Consider the following 19,741-nt stretch of genomic DNA (forward strand, 5'->3'; position numbering starts at 1 on the left):
ACCAGATACTGTCATACTTGTAAGAAAAGTATGTCTTAGCTCTGGACAAATTAGGAGCATCAGTTGGCTCTCCTTAGTTGTTGGTTTCTATCAGGCTGGTATTATTACTAGCCCAGTCTGAATTTGGATTGTCCTTGTTAGAAAAAAAATATTGTTCTCATTGTGGTCAGCTTGGTGAACAATTTATTTATTTTGCTGATCTTAGTCTTCTGACAAGATTAACCCCTTTTCTTCCCATTTCCCCTTTCCTGTACCTTTTCTCAAAATGTAAAATGTGACTTCAGACAGGTTTAATTCCTTCATGGGCTGTGATAATAAAATGTCTCATTATCTGTCTCATTCATTTCACTTTATATTTACTGTAATTTCACTACAGAGCAAGCAACTGACTTGATTTTTATAGCTGTTTGTTTGGCCCAGACAAACTTGAGACTTGCTTTCCTTTCAACAATGAAAGAAAGGGTGGAACTCTTAACAGTGATTATTTGTTAATCAGAAAAAGGAACATCAGTATTGAAATTCCATTTTGAATTAAAAAAAAAATTATTATCACAGCCTTGTCCTGAAACCCTGGATTGTTGTTAGAGAGCTATTTCCACAAAGTGTTTGTTAGTTTTTTGGACGTTTGAGACCCCAGGAAATCCCCTTTTTCGTAACATTCTCCGCTTGGATCTGATCTCAACAGGGTGTCGTAGTCATTCTTCAGCACAGTTCTTAATTGGAGACCAAGAACCCTGGGCCTTTAGAGGTGGTCTAGCAGGAGAGTTCCAGGTATCAATATGAATTCACAACTGAATTGACATTTTCTTTGTTTTATGAGAAACCTTATGTTGCGCATCAGATGGCTGGAAGGATTGGTCTGCCGAAGGCTTTCTAGTCCCAAATTCAATTTAGTTACATAGCTGGATTTTAAATCAAATTTTCCTCCTCTTTCACAGTAATTTCTGAAGGAGATGCTGCCAATTCCCCCCGCGCCTGCGAAGCGCAGCGGCTCTAGGTGTACACTTCACATTGTTTCTTTGCAGGTCGCACAGCATTTTAATCTGCGCCCGCAATGCACAATGCGCGCATGCTCGTCTGCCAGTGGAAACTCCATGAGCAAAAGGGATGAACAATTGTGCAAGTGAACGGTGAAAGGGCTTTTGGATACTTTCGCAATTTTATAAATAAAACTTATACTCGAAAGAACAGACTATTAATGAAAATGTGAACAAAATATAAAGCACTTTGGTATCAGAATTTGTTCATGGACTTTTCAGGTGCTCTACTTTTCTCCCCTCAACAGGTGCTCTGCTGCGCACAGCAAACTGAAGCGCATTGCTTTGGGAATAAAGCGTCTCCTGGACAGATAACCCTCTTCAGACCAAACCTCTCCTTCTGACATTCTGTTCTGCCATCTTTTAGTAGAAAGATGGTCTATATGAGATTGGTTTTAAAAAAAAAAGAAATTTGTCCATAATTGGAATTGATATTTATTTATTTATTTTACTGTAAATTTAAATCCCTATTAATAAGCCTCTAAAACTATGTAACTCAGTTTGGGTAATTTCTATTCAGAAGCACTCCCCTCCCTCAGCAAAGAGTGTTTATATTAGTAAAGCATAGTACACCCCTCTTCTTTAGGTCTGCCTGCAGTAGCCAGTTAATATTAAGTTGGTAATCTGCAGTGCACACTCATGTAAAGAAATGGATATCTTCTCAACACTAATCCATCTCCTTTTTTTTTCCCTCCCACAGCGTTTGCTGCCAATTGATGGGGCAAATGATCTCTTTTTTCAACCACCCCCCCTGACTCCTACCTCCAAAGTTTATACTATCAGACCATATTTTCCTAAAGATGAGGTAATTGTTTGTCTACCTACCAACCCGATTGTATGACTGGTGCACATTGGTACTTTTTCTTTGATCTTCCTGGTTAAAAGAATCAGTTCTATCTATCTTAAAACACAAACTTCAGATGGAGTTAACTAAACATTGATCATGGGGGATGGGAGATATTTAAGGAAAAACCTGAGGAGTTCAGACTCTTAACATCTTGTGCTAAATTTTTTAATTCCTCCCTTAAAAAAATCAGATGAAATGTATTCAGAGTTGAAATTACTAAACAGTCAGTGTGTCTAAATGATATGTTGTCCTTGGCTGATTTTCTCCAGCGTGTTACTATTCTGTAATTTTCAGTTGGAAAGTGCCTACAGGCTATTGACAGCTACAGAGAAAAGCAAGCCTGTTTTAAAGACCATAACATCGTTAAAACATGTCTCAGAAAACGGAGACAGTCTTAGAGTTTGCTGGATTTTGAATCCACTACTTACTGCCTATAACCATCCCCTGCAAAGCACTTCTCAGTGTTTACTATATGCTGCTTTCAACTGTTTTTACAACTATGACTCAATAAGTAAATCTTTATTTAACAAAGCAAAGGTGATAATTATGACAGGCCAGACATTTTGTTACTTCCTGTACTAGAAGTCCAGTCTGACTTATGAGTCACATTGTCACTAAATTCTGTTGCCATATTTCTTGATCTGTTACTTAACTAGATTATATTTTCAGGCTTCCGTGTACAAGATTTGCAGAGAAATGTATGACGATGGAGTGGGTTTACCTTTTCAAAGTCAGCCTGACCTTATCGGAGACAAGTATGTGATGAAGTATTTGGGTTTGTTGGATTTGGGAAGTAGACATTTCATAGCCAGGTTTATCAGATTGAGGGGAGATTATGATTGGAAATACAGTTTTTTAGAAATCCCACTTTACTTTTTTTTTTAATCCTCACCTGAGGATATTTTTCTATTTATCTTTAGATAGAGTGGGAGGGAGAAAGAGAGAGAAATATTGATGTGAGAGACAAATCGACTGGTTGCCTCCTGCTTGACCCCCAACCAGGCTGCAACCAAGGTATGTGACCTTGACTGGAACTAAACCAGAGACTCCTTGGTCCAAGGGCTGGTGCTCTAACCATTGAGAAACCCGGCCAGGGCCCACTTTTTAAAAAAGTTTTTCTTTATTGATTTAGAGAGAGAGGAAGGGAGAGGGAGAGAGAGATGGAAACATCAGTGAGAGAGAACATTGGCCGCCTTCCACATGCCCCCCACTGGAGATTGGGCCCACAACCTGGGCATGTTCCCTGACTGGGGATTGAACCCGTGACCTTGTCGGTGCTCAACCACTGAGCCACACTGGCTGGGCCCTACTTGACTTTTAATAAATTCTGAATATTAATATGTATATTTCCAGTTTTTTCTTATACCAAGTGTAGTTTCCATAGGTTGTCATTCAAGTGCTTTGGGCCTTAACATCACTGAGGTCTGCATTTTGTGGTTAGTAACATATTAAACTCATTCTGGCCTCTTTTCTTCTGAGCAGATTAGTAGGAGGGCTGCTTTCCCTCAGCCTGGATTATTGCTTTGTCCTAGAAGATGAAGATGGCATATGTGGTTATGCCCTGGGCACTGTAGATGTGACCCCCTTCATTAAAAAATGTAAAATTTCCTGGATTCCCTTCATGCAGGAAAAGTATACCAAGCCAAATGGTGATAAAGAACTCTCTGAGGCAGAGGTAATGCACAAGTTTAGAATTATACAATAGTAATTTTTATTTAATAAGTACTTAAAAACCAGATATTTTTAAAGCAGCTACTTCTTAAAATCTCAGGGCTTTCTGAATTTCTTACAGAAAAGAATTCTCAAGGCTTATTCTCAGCATGCTATTTTCCACTGTTCCCTCAGTGTTAGGAAGGATAGTTTTTTATTTGGAAGCATTGTTGTAATACTTTCTTGAGTAAAAACACAATATAGACTATTAAAGGACCTTTCTTTTTTCTCCCTGTTTTGAAGCACCAAACTTAAGAGCATTAATGATCTCTTTTCTGGGTACTCAGGGCAAATGTAGTTGATTAAAATCTCATTTACTTGGTTGTCAGGCTGCTAAGTTGGTTTTCTTAGTAATGTTTTTCTCATTGTAATTAAACAACAGTAGGGGTGAGCTCTGAGAGTCTGCTTTCTTATAGAAGCACTCCTCGTTATATGTCTGTTCCAACTTCAGTGAATCTTTCCTCTTTAAAGTGTTTTGCCCCACATAGGTCAATTAATGCTTATTTTGGTTTATACATCACATATGCTTTTTTTGTTGTTAATCCTCACCTGAGGATATTTTTTCCATTTTTCTTTATTTTTATTTTTTACAAAAAATGTTAAAGGTTTTTATTGTTTGTAACATAGGCACAACTATTTAAAGTTAATAAATTTTTAAAAAATGTTTTTTAGATAGAGTGGGAAAGAGAGAGAGACATCGACACAAAAGGGACACATTGAGTGGCCGCCTCCTGCATGACCCAACCAGGGCCAGGGACAAACTGCAACCGAGTTACATGCCCTTAGTGGGAACCGAACCAGGGCCCTCTCTTTACCGCAAGCTGACGCTCTCTAACTGCTGAGCCAAACCGGCCAGGGCTAAAGTTAATAAATTTTTATGTAAGGAATTTCACATGCTTTGAGTCCTTCCACACACTGCCTTAGTTTCTCCGGAGTTTGACTCTTTGATATCTTTTTTCTTTTTTTCTTTTTTGCTCAATCCAGTTGTCATTTCAGTCAGTCCTATATAACAGGAACAGAGATAATCATGTGATCACAAACTATCTGGTTACTAGTAACCTAGAAGGATTAGCTAGACAGAGGACATCTGTAAGACTCCAGAGATCTAAGGCAGCTGTGTCAAAGTCTTACTGATTACCAGTGGCTATTACAAAATCACATATAGCTTGTGTTATATTTATATTGGACAGTGCTAATCTAGACAGTGAAAATAAGGGTTAAGAAAATGTCCAGGATTTAAAAAAAAAAGCCCTGGCCAGTTTGGCTCAGCGGTGAGAGTGTCAGCCTGCGGTCCAGAGAGACCCGGGTTCAGTTCCCCCTAAGGGCGTGTACCTTGGTTGCAGTTTGTTCCCGGCCCTGGTTGGATTGTGCGGGTGACAGCCACTCGATGTGTCCCTTTCACGTCGATGTTTCTCTCTCTCTCTTCCTCTCTCTCTCCCCCACTCTATCTGAACAAAAAAATGGAAAAAATGTCCTCAGGTGGGGATAAAAAAATAGAAAATGTCCATTGATTTTTTTTTTTTTTTTGAGAGAGAGTGGGAAGGAGGGAGGGGATATGAGGAGAGAAGAGAGAAAGAGAAACATTGATGTGAGAGAGAAACATCAATTGGGTGCCCCCTGCACATGCTCCAGCTGGCAGGGGATCAAACATGCAATCCAGGTACGAGCCTTTGACTGAGAATCTAGTCCGAGACCCCTCTGTGCCCACCGTTGCTCTAACCACTGAACAACACTGGCCAGGGCGCATTTTTTTTTTTAATGCTATTTTACTTACATCTTCACCCATAATTAGCATTAGTCTCACAACATCGCTATTTTAAACTTGGTTTGAGAGAGAGAGACATCGATTTGTTCCACTTAACTTGTTCAGTCATTGGTTGACTTTTTTTTTTTTAATCCTCACCCGAGGATATTTTTCCATTGATTTTCAGATAGAGTGGGAGGGAGAGAGAGAAAAACATTGATGCGAGAGAGAGAGAGACATTAGTTGGTTGCCTCCTGCACTATCCCACTCAGGGCCAGGGACCAAACCGCAACTGAGGTACATGCCCCTGGCCAGAACTGAACCCACGATTCTTTGTTCACGGGCCAGTGCTCTAACTGCTGAGCCAAACCAGCCAGGGAAGCATGTGTATTATTATTACTTTTTCAAATGAGTTAAGTTTAATTCCAGATGGTATAGAATTCCAAATAGAACAAAGACTGAAGAACGCACTTGGGCACGATTCTGAGCTGGGTTTACTCTGACCTTACAGCTAAGGTTGAAATGGCAGAGTGAAGAGATGAGCCAGTGCATGATTATTATTACTTTTTTTTTTTTTTACAAAAGTTAAATCTTTTTTTTTTTTTTTTATTCTCACCCGAGGACACTTTTTCATTCTCTGTTCAGATAGAGCAGGAGGCAGAGAGAGAGAGAGAGAGAGAAACATCGATGTGAAAGGGACACATCGAGTGGCTGCCACCCGCACGACCAACCAGGGCCGGGGACAAACTGCAACCGAGGTACATGCCCTTAGCAGGAACCGAACCCGGGTCTCTCCGGACCGCAGGCCGACGCTCTATAACTGCTGAGCCAAACCAGCCAGGGCCAAAAGTTAATTCTTAAATGTACAACAGGCTCCAAGACAACACTTCATTCTAGCTATAGATGGCAAGAGATGTTATGGCAGGGAATCCAGATGTTAAAAAAAGGAATGGAATTAAGGATCACCATTGCCAGGCACAAGAAACAGCTCACTTTTTGCCAGGTTTCTTAATTTCATCTGTGGCTAGGGGGCCCTTCCCCGCAGCCTTGAAGGCTTTTAGTTCCTCAAGTTTCTTCTGCTCCTCTTTCTGCTGCTGCTTGAATTGAATGCCTTATCTTTCTCGCCCATCTCCTTGGCTTGCTTCTTGGGCTGCTTCAGGGGCCTCTTCTTGCCACCTTCGCGGCCGGACATGGTGCCTCCTGCCCCTTCCTCCAGCATGTGTATTTTTTAAAAACAGTTCTTAAGAACAATTTTTATGTTTAATAGATACTCTCAGGTATATATTTGGATTCTTACTTTGCTCCTCTTCTCCTTTTCTGAAATTCTCTACCTCTCTCCCCACACTAGTAGACTCACATTCTTTATAGTTTTTTAAATTATTTTTTTACCTTCTCCCCTCACCAGATAGATGGCTATGTAATAAGAGGCTTGTTTGGAATGGCCTCACTAAGGGATTCCATTGACACTGACTGTAGCATGCTGGTGATTGAGCTGTTAATGTGTTGCTGTTCCATATCTGACAATTAGTTTTTAGCATAGAAACATAAAGAATGGACAAACTTTCTTTTAGTGGTAAAATAAACATTACATGTAAGTTATCTTAACCATTTAAGTACAGTTCAGCAGTGTTAAATACATGTACAAGCCATACAGACTTTAAAATTTTTATGTTGAATAATTTTAGTTTTTAAGAAGTTACAGAGATAATCCAGAGTTTTGTGTATATCCCTTGCCCATTTTCTACATTTGTTCAAGTCTAGCAACTCTGTAAATTTTACTGTTTACTTACCAGTTTTTCCACTAAAGTCCTTTTTCTGTCTCAGGATCCAATCCAACATATACCATATATTTAGACAAAGTTTTTAAAAGTGAAAACGCTTCAGCTCTAACTAGAAGCTAATTAATTCTGTGTGATAATTATATGACTGGAGGTGTTATTGAGTATTATTTTCCTTTCCCATTACTGAGTTCTATAGTTTGGATATAGATGTATAATGAGTGGTAGTTGAAAGTCAAAAGAGATTCTAATTTTTAGAAAATTCTAATTTTTAGAAAATAATGTTGAGTTTCCATGAAGAGCAGGAAGTGTTGCCGGAAACTTTCCTTGCCAACTTCCCTTCCCTGATAAAGATGGATATTCACAAAAAAGTAACTGACCCAAGTGTAGCCAAAAGCATGATGGCCTGCCTCCTGTCTTCATTGAAGGCTAATGGTGAGTATGTGTTTGTGGAGTTAATGTTGTTTGGGTTGGTGGGGACAGGACTGTATTTTAGGATAAAAAGTGAATTGTAGTGAATTTACATACCCTTTCCCACCATTTATGATTCGGCTTCTGAATTATTGTGCAAGAATTGCATGAGTGTTTTTTTTTTTTTTTTTATCCTCACCTGAGGACATTTTTCCATTTTTTGTTCAGATAGAGTGGGAGAGAGAGAGAGAAAGAAATATCGACGTGAAAGGGATACATCGAGTGGCTGCCACCTGCATGACCAACCAGGGTGGGGGACAAACTGCAACCGAGGCACGCGCCCTAAGCGGGAACCGAACTCGGGTCTCTCTGGACCGCAGGCCGACGCTCTAACCGCTGAGCCAAACCGGCCAGGGCTTGCATGAGTATTAATCATTGAAAAATGCTGCTCTTTTACACGGTGAATGCTTATTTTGAGCCTCAATTAAATGAGAAGTGAACACATGGGGTTATATTTATTTTGCCAGGAAACTCATAAATGATAGTTGAAAATTAAATGAACTGTGGGGAGAAATTTTATTTAGGAATGCAGAGTCAGCAGTTTCTTTGAGTTTATCTAAACTCAACCTTCAAAAATACTTGTCTTTACATTAGTATGGAGACTTTTTCTGTGAAGGGCCAGATACTAAGTATTCTAGGCTTTAAGGGCCACATAAGGTTTCTGTTGCAGTCTTTTTTAATTAAAAAAAAAATCTTTTTTTTCCCCTTTATTGATGTTAGAGAGAGAGGAAGAGAGAGGGAGAGAGAGAAACACGGATGACAGAGAACATTGATTAGCTGCCTCCTGCATGCCCCTCACTGGGGATCAGGCCCACAACCTGGGCATGTGCCCTGACCAGGAATCAACTGGGGACCTTTTGGTCGACTCTTAACCACTGAGCCATGCCATCCTGGCTAATGTAGGCATTTAAAAATTATATTTTTAAAATGTAAAAAACAGTTCAGCCTTTGGGCAATACAAAAGTGGGCAGCTTTTTGAACTCTCATTACAGCAGCAGTTCTCAACCTGTGGGTTGCGGCCCCTTTGGGGGTCGCCTAAGACCATTGGAAAACACTTATTTACAATGGCGATTCATAACAGTAGCAAAATTAGTTATGAAGTAGCAACGAAAATAATTTTATGGTTGGTGGTCACCACAACATGAGGAACTGTATTAAAGGGTTGCAGCGTTAGGAAGGTTGAGAACCACTGCACTAAAGGAATGTTGATACATGAGAGTGCAGTTGTTGCATTTTTGTGTCATTTGAGTCACTGTTCCTTTGTGGGGTAATTTGAACAGCTCTGCATAATTCTTAGTGCTGTGCTTGGAACTGAATCACGCAGGTGGGTATGTGAAGTATGTCTTAGACTATACACATTCTGGTTATATTGGCTTATGACACACGCTGGAATAGGTTATGCTCTGTGAGCCCCTCGGAGGTACTTTATATTAAAACATTAAACAGGTACTCTGCTTTGAGATTTTTTACAGCCCTTCTCCAAAAGGTTTTCTTTGTGGAGAAGAGTTTCACTGATGGTTGAATTTTTTTGAGGTATATTTTGATTTAAGAATTGTATATATTAAGGTGTACAATTTGATGATTTGAAATACATTGTGAAGTAATATCCACATTCAAGCTAGTTAACATAATCATAATTTAAGATAGTTATTGCAATATTTAATGATGGCTATTAATATTCATTTAATATTAATACATATTTAAAAAGTTGTGGTATGAAATTTAGGTCCTGGTATAGACAAGCTCCCACTGTGATCTGTTTGAAATATATTAAAGATTAGTCACAATTTATATCCATAATTCTACTAATTAACATTTTGATTATCTGTTTTTATTTCTAGGCTCTCGGGGGGCTTTCTGTGAAGTGAGACCAGATGATAAAAGAATTCTGGAATTTTACAGCAAGTTAGGCTGTTTTGAAATCGCAAAAATGGAAGGATTTCCTAAGGATGTGGTTATACTTGGTCGGAGCCTGTGACATTTGTTGGCACTATGAACTGTCCGAAAATCTCTTAACTTCACCTGGTGGGTGGTGGTTGGGGTCTTCATACAGTTCAGCCTCTGGAGCGGCCACAGATCAGCCAGTTGGGATTGGAAACAAAGAAGAGACAATGTAAAATTCACTCATCATACTTTGAGACTACTCACTGGTTTGGAAGATAGTACTTCTGCAAATCCTATGTGATATAGAGATATGGGCCTCCTTTTTGGGTCTTGTGTTAGGTGTTAAGACGTCTTACATGGGCTTATAGGGAGGGGTCTTTAATAAATGTAGTCAGCACTGTTTTCTGCATCCAGTGTGGTTGCATTTCTCACCTTAATCAAAATCATTTGTCATCCTCCTTGGCATATTAAATGAAATGTCTCATTTTTTGGGGACATGGAAGAGATGATGAGAAATATTTAGTGGGTTTCAGAGGCATCAGGGTGGAAATTCCAAGTGGGATGGTTGTGGCATAGTTTAAGCTGAATAAATGCTTTCAATTTGGGGCAATTTTTCTGCTATTTGTAAAGCCATGGCCAGTTGTCTCCTGTAGTGATGATTGGGTCAGGCATGTTGTGCTTTGTAGGGACAAATGTGCACTTGTTGGTGGCAAAAGCCTAAAAATGACAAACCTGTAAATTTTTGTATATAAACTAGCTGTGATCTGCCTACTTTATGTTTACTGTTTCGTAATTTTTTTTTTCATTTTGAAAATTTCTGAAAGGGTGTGATTCAGGATGGCACTTTCAATAATGTAAATCAGTGAAAGGTAAATTTTTCTTTTGTCTCTGGTTTGTTTTTGTGTGTGTGGTTTTTATTTTTATTTTTGTTTTTTTTAGAAGTTTTATTTTTAAAGTGCCTCCCACCTAGGGCTAGGCCACAACCACTTTGGGTACAAGAGCCTAACTTCATAGGACTCAATCAATCTGTTGCAAGTGCAGTCACTTCTAGAAATTAACCTCAATGGAGGTCAGCATGTGTAATGTTAGTTTGACATCTGTCAAGTAGGGTTCATGGGCTGATTGGTCCCATTTGCCCTCAGATCAGTTGTCCATTAATTTCAAGACCTGTTACTACTGGTTTTATTAAATCAGAGTCTAATTCTTGCATGTTTGTATCGAATTTTTAAGAGACAAAGAATGAGTATACTTTAACCAATGACTTAATGATTTTTTTTTTTAACCACAGATTCTGAAAGCTTCATGTATTTTAATTTAGATTTGGTGTATTTAAGGGTTCTAAGCATGAGGCTGGCAGGTAATCTGCTGGATTCTTTATTTTTTTTCATCATAGCTGGCTGACTTCTCCATAGATTCATAGCAGTATTTTATTATCAGGTTCCCTGTAGTTTTGTGTCAGCTGTTTAACTTTGAGCTGAGAGAGAAAGGGCAAGGAGAAGGAAACTTGAAACATTTTCCTTCATAGAATTCCATCAGGGTGTGCTTTGAGAGTCTTAAGAGTGGTACGTACCTAGATTGGTACCACTAGTGACTTTTAACTAAGGCCCATGAGTATATACTGAATAGGTGAGATGAAAGGAGGGAAGGAAGGAGGCCACCTCATTTTCAGGGTAGAAACCTCTAACTGATAGAATAAGAGTATTGGAAAGCTTGGACCAAGTTTGCATTTTCAAGGGCTGAGGTGTGAAAGGAATATTTCTACAAGATATTGTTTTAAATGGCTTAGTGTCACTTGGTTTTTCTCCTTGAATACATTTTTTACATTAGTGGACAATTGTGGCATTTTATCTGGAGGACTTCAGGGTCAACCTCCTATGGAATCAAGATTTTTAGCATTGCTTGTAGCTTTTTCTTGGCTTTTGATAACTTTGGCTGGTCTTCTGGTCACAGATGCTAACTGTGAAACAGATGTCTAGGCCTATACATTCATCACTAGGATTGTCAAGTGCTATGCTACCTTGTATGGTTATGAATATTTATTAAGGTTGGAATGGCATTTCCTTGATTGTTTAGATCACAGCTCAGTTCCTGTAGAAAATGGACTGTAAATTATCTGAAGATCATGCAAGAGGCAAAATAAAACTTGAAGTGAATGTGTGTGGTGTACTGTGTAAACCTACTTCCTGTTTCTGCCTCCTGCCTTTTCTCCTGTCATGCCTCACCTACAAGCAAGTATTCCTCCTTTTCACAACTGTTTGAAGTTAGGGACTGGCTCTTGAAGGCAGTCCTCTTCCCCTCCCACCGCCAATAAAATACTTTAAGGTTTTCCTCAAGGCAGGGCCCAAGATAAGAAAAGTAGACTAGTTCTTGGCCTAGCCACCCTTTTGCCAGTTACAACTTGGGTGTAAATTGGGGCAACTCGTTTGAGTGAGTTCCTGCCATCAAATAGGTTCTTTAGTCAAACGTTAAAAGACTGGGGGAGAAACCCAAATTGTGACAGTGGAGTCCAAGGTGGAAGGATGGTTCTGGGCTGATGGGGAAGTACCAGCTCGGAAGCTTGTGTCTGCCAGGAACAGGAATTGGTTCTCTGCTATCAAGCACCAGCATGCAGCCAGCATCTGAAGCTCAGTGAAGATATGTCATCTGGATAGTAAGTTGCAAGGTCCTTGGAACAGGAAGCATATCCAGGAGAGGATGGAGTGATTAGGGAACAAGATTCCCGGAGCTAAAAGTCACATCAGGCTCCCCAGCTCACTTGGAGCAAAGACAAATCTGAGTGCCCCGCTGGTGTGGCTCAATGGTTGAGGGAAGATCCATGCGTTCAAGAGATCGCCGGCTTGGTTTCCAGTCAGGGCACATGCCCAGGTTGTGGGCCCAAACCCCAGTGAGAGGCATGCAGGAGGCTGCCAATTGATATTCTCTCTCATCGATGCTTATGTCCCTAAAAGCAATAAAGAAAAAAAAAAAAAGTATATATTTATATGTGTGTGTGTGTGTGTGTGTACATATAAACCCAAATCTGAGCGCATTTCCTTTGCTTTTATAAAATTTCTGCCCTGTAACACGTTTGCTGGGGGAATTGGAAAGGTTTCCATTTTTATACCTAGTTTCCCTTTGACGGAAGTTTACCCTGGGTTGGAAGAGAGGGAGACACTAGGTGTGAGGAACTGGAGAAAGTAGAGGTAGGGGCCGCCCTCTGAAAGCGTTGGTTATTATAATGAGCAAGAACGGGACATTAATCCCAAAGCCATGCTTCTGCGATCTCGACCCACTGGTCTGAGCAGAGGCCACGGGATCCTGGGCGAGGTTGGGCACAGAAACCCTGGGCCTGCGGTGTCTCGGATTCTCTTTCAATGGCTAGCGTTCCCTTTAATAGGCGGGGCCAGAGCCGGCCGGAGTTCCCTCCTTTGTACGTGTCGGAGGCGGAGTTCCCAGGCGGACCTTGCAGCATGGCCGCCGGCGCCGCCGCCGCTTTAGCGTTTTTAAGTCAGGAGAGCCGAGCCCGGGCAGGGGGTGTTGTGGGGCTGCGGGCCCCAGCTCCGGTCACTGTGGACAGTTTTTTCTTCGGTACTGAAAAAGGAGGGGATGAGGGTAGTCCTGGGGCGGTAAGAGGAAGGCCCAAGCAACAGGAATGCAGATGGGTACACGACGTGGGTGGGGCGGAGGAGGGCTCGCACGCGGCAGCTGGAGCGGAAGTGGGGGGTGAGACCCTTGCCCCAGATATGCCGGGTGGGGCTCAGGGCTTAGCGCCCCATGTGTTCTGGAGAAGTGGGCGTGTAGATAGATGGTGGTCAGCCCATGGCCACACGTGATGGAGTTTCGGTGAAACGCCCCATTTCCCCCCACATACATGCACACTCACATCTAGGTACACTCCCTATTCTCTCTTCCAGGCTGTGAGCTCTCAGGCCACACCCGTTCTTTCACCTTCAAGGTAGAGGAAGAAGATGATGCGGAGCACGTGCTGGCTTTAACCATGGTGAGGGGTGGGGAAGGGGGTGGCGATGAATAGCTTGGCCTGAGCAAGGCAACTGGTGGGCCTTTTCCTGTTCTTGGTCCCCAACCTCTCCTTTACTGGGAGTCACCTCCTCTTCCCAAACCCTCTGCCAGGTAGTTCAGAGACCCCTGAGGCTGGGCAAGTTCTAGGGTAGATGCCTCTACTGTGGTGTCAACACTTGCTTGGGGAGACCTCAAGGCCTTGTGTACCTTTCCCAGCTCTGCCTCACCGAGGGGGCCAAAGATGAATGTAATGTGGTAGAGATTGTGGCCCAAAACCATGACCACCAGGAGATTGCAGTCCCTGTGGCCAACCTCAAGTTGTCGTGTCAACCCATGGTGAGTTCCCTGGCCATACCTTGGGGGGAGAGGGAGGGAAAAGAGGAGGGCAGGAGTGGGCTAGGCCTTCATCCTTGTCTTCCAGCTCAGTTTGGATGACTTCCAGCTCCAGCCTCCTGTAACCTTCCGCCTGAGGTCAGGTTCTGGTCCTGTGCGGATCACTGGCCGGCACCAGATTGGTGAGAGTCCTCTCCTTTGCCTTCTTCAGTGGACTCTCTATCAGGGCCCCCCCACCCCCCACTCCACACTTCTGCCCCATCCCAGCCTTATCTCCCAGTGTAGCTGCCATACAGGTTCTGCATGATGTGTCCTCCACTCTCTGTCCTACTCATGCCTACCTCCTTCATGGAACCGTTTCCAACTTCTTCAGCTCCAGTGATGTGTAATCCTTTGGCTCTTTGTCACCCAGTTTAGTATCTGAGGTTCTTCCCATCTAGACCATTAACTCCGGCGGGGGGGTGAGGGGTGGGAGGGTGTTCAGGGAAGCCTAGCACCACAGTGCATGAATAAATGACCTGTGGTATGAAAGAGATCTGGCTTTAACCCTCTCCCTTCCTTTACTACTTGTGTATACACCAGTTACTGTAAGCAGTGATGTTTCTGAGGAAGAAGAGGGGAGTGAAAAGGCGGAGGAAGCTGAGTTGTGCCCCATCCTGCCTGCTAAGAAGCAGAGGGGCAGGTCCTAGCCCTCCTTGGTGAGTGGGAGGGCAGGGTGCCCAGCAGGGTCTGGGAGGCCCGACAGAGTGGATAAGGACCTAGATGCTGATCTCTTCTTTGCTCTCCTCAGGTCAGCTAGCTGCCTGCCATACATGCCATGCACCACGTTGCTGTACAACTATCAAGAATTTAAAATGTCTTCATTGAAGAGGAGGGGTGGGGTGGGGGCAGAGTCTTGGGCTAGGAGAAAAGGGAGCCATTCTCCATATGGTCCTGGTATAATTCTATACCATGCCTAGGGCTTCCCTTTTCTCCAGGAGTGGGAGGAACTCTGAACTGTCCTGACCTCTCTCCCTACTTGCCTTTGAGGTTGGAGGTCAGCATCTGAAGCTCAGGACTACACATTTTAAACACTTATTACATTTTGGGATAAAGGGTGAAATAAAGTGGTGTAGAGTTTTTTTTGCAACTATTTGTGTGGCTTCTCTCCCTGCTAGGGTGGCATTCCCCTAGGGACCACCAGGTGGCACTGTGGCAGCACTGAGGGTGGCCCCAGGCCTGGGGGAGGGTGAAGAAATATAGGATCCTGCTCAGGCCAGGCCTAGGCCCAAACTGCCTTGCTAAAAGAGGACCTCCCAACACCAAACCCATTCCCAGTTACTACAGGTGGGGGAGGGCAATCCCAGGAGGTTATCAGCATCCAAACAAGGGGTCTGGGCCTCTGTCAGCACTCAGGCTGATGGGCAGGGGACAGATAAGGGGGTTTAAGCAGCCCAAGGAATGTGCATCTCTAACCCCATGAAGAGTCTCAGGGTAGGGAGGAGGCCAGTCTTTGCTCCTCCTCCTAGTCTTGCAGACTGTCTCTGTGCTGGTCTGGGCCCTTAGAAACCTGATTCCAGGGACCAGATGGAGGGGGCTGGCCAGATTGGGTGACAGGGAAACCAGAATCCGGGTGGCCTGGCATATGGGGGCAGAGAGGAGCCCCTGGGATTCAGCCTCCTGGGTTAAGGAGTTTCTGCCCCCCCCCACCCCCAAACACACACACACACACCTGGTCTGGGGTCTCTGGTTCTGGGGCTTGGCTGCTGATATGCCAAGGAGAGAGGGATGTGCCTGATGTGTAAGTGACTAACTCTGGGGTCAGTAGTTCAGCAGCTGTGTTGATGGGGTGGGGGTGTCTCAATGCCCACAAACAAACAAACAAATAAAAGGTTACCTCCTGAGATATCCTGGGGCTAGACATGCTGAGGATGGACAGAGAACAGTGTCTGGTAGGGCCAGGCCCTCTCCCTCCCACAAATGAGTGAGCAAGTAAGAGGGGTCCCTAGATAACTTGGAGGGGATGGTATTGGGCCAGCTGAGGTAAGCTTTGGAGAGTATGTCTCTGGAAAGCACTCCCTCTTCAATATCCCTAGAAGGAGTTCCCCCCCCTCTGTGGTGAGGAGAAAAGAGGTCCATTTTTTAACCTCCCTTTTTCCTCAAGTTGAAGATAATGGAAGATGATTCCTCTGTGTTTTGTAGTGATCGGGGTCGCAGGCCCCTTTCTCCTCCCCAGAAGGACTTTCCTGAAGTGCTTCCACCAGGAACCAGGGTGGAGGGGCTCAGCCAGGCTTGAGACCAGTCACCTTCCCGCAGCACGGGGTAGAGAGGAAGGGGGAAGGGGAAGCTGGTGCCCTCTGGTGGGCGAGATTGAAACCGCCTGTGGCTGTGTTGCTACCCCACGTCTCCTCTTTAAGGGGCTTTAGGCGTGCAGAGGCCACGTGCCTCACAAGAGGTCTGGGCCGCCGAAGTTCAGCGGGAAGGCGAGGGAGTAACTTACTAAGGCCGACTTCATTCGTTTGTTCATCCATCATCATTCACTGGAAGAGCTCCTGTTAGAGCTCAGAGCTCTTCCCTACGGCCTCCAAAGCCCTCCGCATGTGAATGGTTGGAGGCGCAGGATACCCGCTGGATTCTGGGAAAAGTCATCTCTTGGGAGTGGAAAGGGAAGGCTGACCCAGCCTACCCCCTGCGTGTGGCTCCACTCAAATATTTATCTCCTGCGACACCGCTGGTGGCTCATTGTGTGCCTTGACTTTTGTCTCTGGATCTCCGCGAGTGAGTTTCCTGCCCGCGCCTAGCGCACTCCTGCCCGCAGTGGGGGCCCAATCCACATCTGCCCCTTCGTCCAGGAGTTTCTCGGCTGGCCAGGTGCCCCGCAGATAGAGCTAGGAATTATTTTTTCATCCTCCTCCCCCAGGTCTCTTCCGGATCCCCCTTTCTGCACCCTCGGCACACAGTAGGAGCGCTGCCAATGCCTTCCAGCCCCGGAGCGCTGAGGGATGAAGGCTTACACTGGGGTCTGCAGACCACTGGAGGAAGGGCAGGCCTGCCTTTGGTGGGGATATGGGGGACGACTCTCAGTGTCCAAGGTGCTTAACCCAGTCTCGACAATTTGCATTTGAACAGTGGGCAGAGAGTCCGCGGTGCTTTGAACGCAGGGCACAGGAGGCACGCGATGGAGCTAGAGTCAGTAATACTGGCCGCCCGCTCAAACTGGTGTGGATCTGAGGGTCTGTAGTGGGCTCCGGGGTGAGGGATAAGTTTGGAAAGAGGCTGAAGGTGTGTGTGTGGGTCTCCGCGAGGGCGTGTTTGCGAGAGAAGCTGTTTGTGTTGGTGAGGAGTGTGTTTGTGTTTGTAGGAGAGAGGGGGGGGGGGGGAGAGAGAGAGAGAGAGAGAGAGAGAGAGAGAGAGAGAGTATTTGTGTTTTCGAATTGTGGGGGCGTCCGGGAAAGGTGGCGGGGCTGTCACTCAGCGATCAGGTTGACAGGCGCTCCCTCATCAGGGCCAGGGAGCTCTGATTGCAGATTCGAGGAAACAAAATAGCAATTGTAATTACGGGGCTTTGATAAGATAAAGGAAAGAGCGAGCTGGCTGGGAGGCAAGCAAGGGAGTGAGGGAGGGAGAGAGTGCCTGCTGGGACCCAAAGGAATATTTGCATCTGTCACTCACAGAGTGTGCTCAGGCAATACCAGGGGCCTGGTTAGGATGTGTCCCTATCTGCCCCCCTCTAGAGACACAGACTTTTGGGGAGATGAGATGAATTCCCCCAAATTGAGGAGGACAAAGTTCAGGGGAAGTTCTCCAAATATAAAGGAATTCTGGTCCTGTAGAGGAAGGACCTTGGTGGAGGGTTAAGGTGTAGGACTAAAACCCTGATCTCCACACTTTTAGGCCCCAGATGCCCATCTTGGGGGGGGGGTGAGTTAAGATCACTGAGGCTCAGCCCAGGGCCTTCAGAACCTCCTGAGGACTCCAGAACCCTGATTACACCCTGGCCTGAGCCAGAAGCTCTGGCTTTCACCCCCATACCAGGGAAGGGCTGGTGCCCAGAGTGCCTCTGGTTGTGACTCCTGGACTATGCACAACACACTAAGGATGGACTGGATGCCTGGGTTCTGCTCCCTGTTCCCATCAGACTATTTTCAGAGGGCTGAGTCCCTGGTTGGGAGAAAGCCCTTCTCATCCTCTGCTCTCCATCTCTCCACTCATTCATTAATTGATGTATGCAAATAAACTTTATCAAGGACCTACTATGTGCAAGCATGAGGTTAGAATGGTGAGTATCATGCCTGCTTGAAACAGTGCAGCTGGGGACATAAACACTAAACAGGTGTCCTGCAGGCCTCTAACAGGGAGGAGTGAAATAAAGAAAAAGGGCTGGTCTGGGTTGTAGGCACTGGAGCCCACCTCACCTGTCTCCCTACTCAATGGGACCATCTCCCAATGGGGTTCAGAGGAGATAGAGCAAGCCCAGCCTTTAGCAAATATAAGCGCTCAATAAATGGTAGTGCTTATGATTATTAACCTGTTGGGGCAAGGAGCTGCAAATTCTGAGTTAGTAGGGCATGGTCTTTGCCTGGAGGTCTGGGCAAAAGCCAGCTGAGTGAACAGAGGGGGTAAAAGGTGGGCTCAGGAAGTCCACTCCTCTGAGGAGGGATGAGATCTTGGGACAAGTCCTCTGACTCTGTTTTCCCATCTGTACATTGCTCATTGTTAACATTATGGCTGGGAGTGGGGGGAAGTAGGGCAAAGAAAAAGGGGAGGTAGGCAGAACTTGGCTGTGCTGTTGGAAAGGGGCCTGCTTACTTATTGCCTCTGGCCTGATGGCTTCCTGAGACCACCCAACCCCTCCAGCCCAACCCCCAAGGACATGAAGGGGCCAGTAGGGCAGGGGAGGTGTGGTCAAAGGCAGCACCTTGGCTGGGCATCAGCAGCTCCACCTGCTCTTCAAAAGTACCTATCCTAGGGCACCTCTGCCCACCCAAGCTGCTTCCGAAGAAGCACTATGGCTCAGGGTTTCCAGAAGCTCCCCACCTCTGCCCCAGGGAGGGGAAAGCAATGAAGGTCTGGGAAAGGCTTAGACAAGTCCATACCTCCTCTTTTGGCACTTCCCCTGCCCCAGTTGACACAAAGCACCAGACCCTGTCTAGTATACAGTAGGTGTGTAAATTACCTCAAGTGCACAAATAATGGGACTCGAGAGAAAAGCTAGCGGCCTGGATGAAGTCTCTCTTCCCCAGGAAAAGCCGCTGAGAGTCGTTATTTTTGACCCATATGCCTGCTGCATTGGGGGTTGGCAGAACCCCGGGGTCCCTTGCCAGGGACTTCTGGGCTCTCCCACATAGGTGGCTCCTGGTTCTTCCCAAGTTTCAGGCTAGCGTGGGTGTGTATCTGTATGGGGTGGGGTGGGGGAGCAGGGGCTGAAGGGGGAGAAGGAGACATTTCTCTCTCAGGGTTTCTTGGAGACTGAGCGAGACAGGAGAGACAGGCAAGGCGGGGTACTTGGCAGGAGGATGGGTGCTTGATTCCCCGTCGCACGCGCACACACTGTCGGCAAGAGCCGAGTTCACAGCCTTTCAGTCCACTGTCAGCGGCCACTTCCCAGGGACAGGCCAGCAGGAGCGCACAGTAGGTGGCTCAGCTGCATAGTCGGAGGCATGAGTGTACCGGGCCCCTCGGTGGAGCCCTGGCACCTTCCAACTCAGCCACACCGGCGGTCCAGGAAGCCCCTGCGGAGGGTCTCAGGACCCCATGGAGCGGGCACCCGAGGCACCACCCCCATCCCCGTGTGTCCAGACTTAAAGAGCGAGCGCGCCCGCGCGAGGGGACAGGCCTGGGATGGGTGGGGGAAGCGCCCACTCCTGTCGCCCACGCCCCTCCGGCGGGTACCCAGACCCCTCCCCTGGCCCAGACCCCCAATCCCAGACCCGCCGGCTGCCCCGCCCCGGCCGCCCCG

The 19,741-nt window shown here is 45.5% G+C and overlaps 2 protein-coding genes across 4 annotated transcripts in view; both read left to right on the plus strand.

Annotated features, from left to right (window-relative positions):
• Positions 1–12,380, plus strand: part of OGA (O-GlcNAcase) — a 31,293-nt gene extending 18,913 nt beyond the window's left edge. For 2 of the 3 annotated variants that reach the window (XM_036264564.1, XM_036264566.1), the window contains 6 exons: positions 686–771; positions 1,738–1,842; positions 2,554–2,639; positions 3,367–3,559; positions 7,392–7,551; positions 9,429–12,380. In XM_036264564.1, the coding sequence (XP_036120457.1) occupies positions 686–771; positions 1,738–1,842; positions 2,554–2,639; positions 3,367–3,559; positions 7,392–7,551; positions 9,429–9,565 (767 nt within the window). In that variant the 3' untranslated portion in view covers positions 9,566–12,380. The remainder of the gene's footprint in view (positions 1–685; positions 772–1,737; positions 1,843–2,553; positions 2,640–3,366; positions 3,560–7,391; positions 7,552–9,428) is intronic. The other variant, XM_036264565.1, reaches the window with a different exon arrangement.
• A 532-nt stretch (positions 12,381–12,912) lies between these two features.
• NPM3 (nucleophosmin/nucleoplasmin 3) lies at positions 12,913–14,909 on the plus strand. The gene is made up of 6 exons (XM_036265657.1): positions 12,913–13,038; positions 13,365–13,450; positions 13,687–13,806; positions 13,892–13,985; positions 14,386–14,501; positions 14,594–14,909. The coding sequence occupies exons 1-5, from the start codon at positions 12,921–12,923 to the stop codon at positions 14,490–14,492; spliced, it is 525 nt and encodes a 174-aa protein (XP_036121550.1). The 5' UTR covers positions 12,913–12,920; the 3' UTR covers positions 14,493–14,501; positions 14,594–14,909.
• Positions 14,910–19,741: the final 4,832 nt, after the last annotated feature.

This window comes from Molossus molossus, unplaced genomic scaffold, assembly GCF_014108415.1.
Source record: "Molossus molossus isolate mMolMol1 unplaced genomic scaffold, mMolMol1.p scaffold_m16_p_17, whole genome shotgun sequence".
Lineage (NCBI taxonomy): Eukaryota > Metazoa > Chordata > Mammalia > Chiroptera > Molossidae > Molossus > Molossus molossus.

Bases quoted from the DNA above. Each gene is read 5' to 3' on its own strand.
- NPM3 (XM_036265657.1), top strand. From the start codon at position 12,921: ATGGCCGCCGGCGCCGCCGCCGCTTTAGCGTTTTTAAGTCAGGAGAGC. The intron at 13,451-13,686 runs GTGAGGGGTGGG...TACCTTTCCCAG, and splicing joins ACGTGCTGGCTTTAACCATG to CTCTGCCTCACCGAGGGGGC. The intron at 13,986-14,385 runs GTGAGAGTCCTC...TGTATACACCAG, and splicing joins CACTGGCCGGCACCAGATTG to TTACTGTAAGCAGTGATGTT.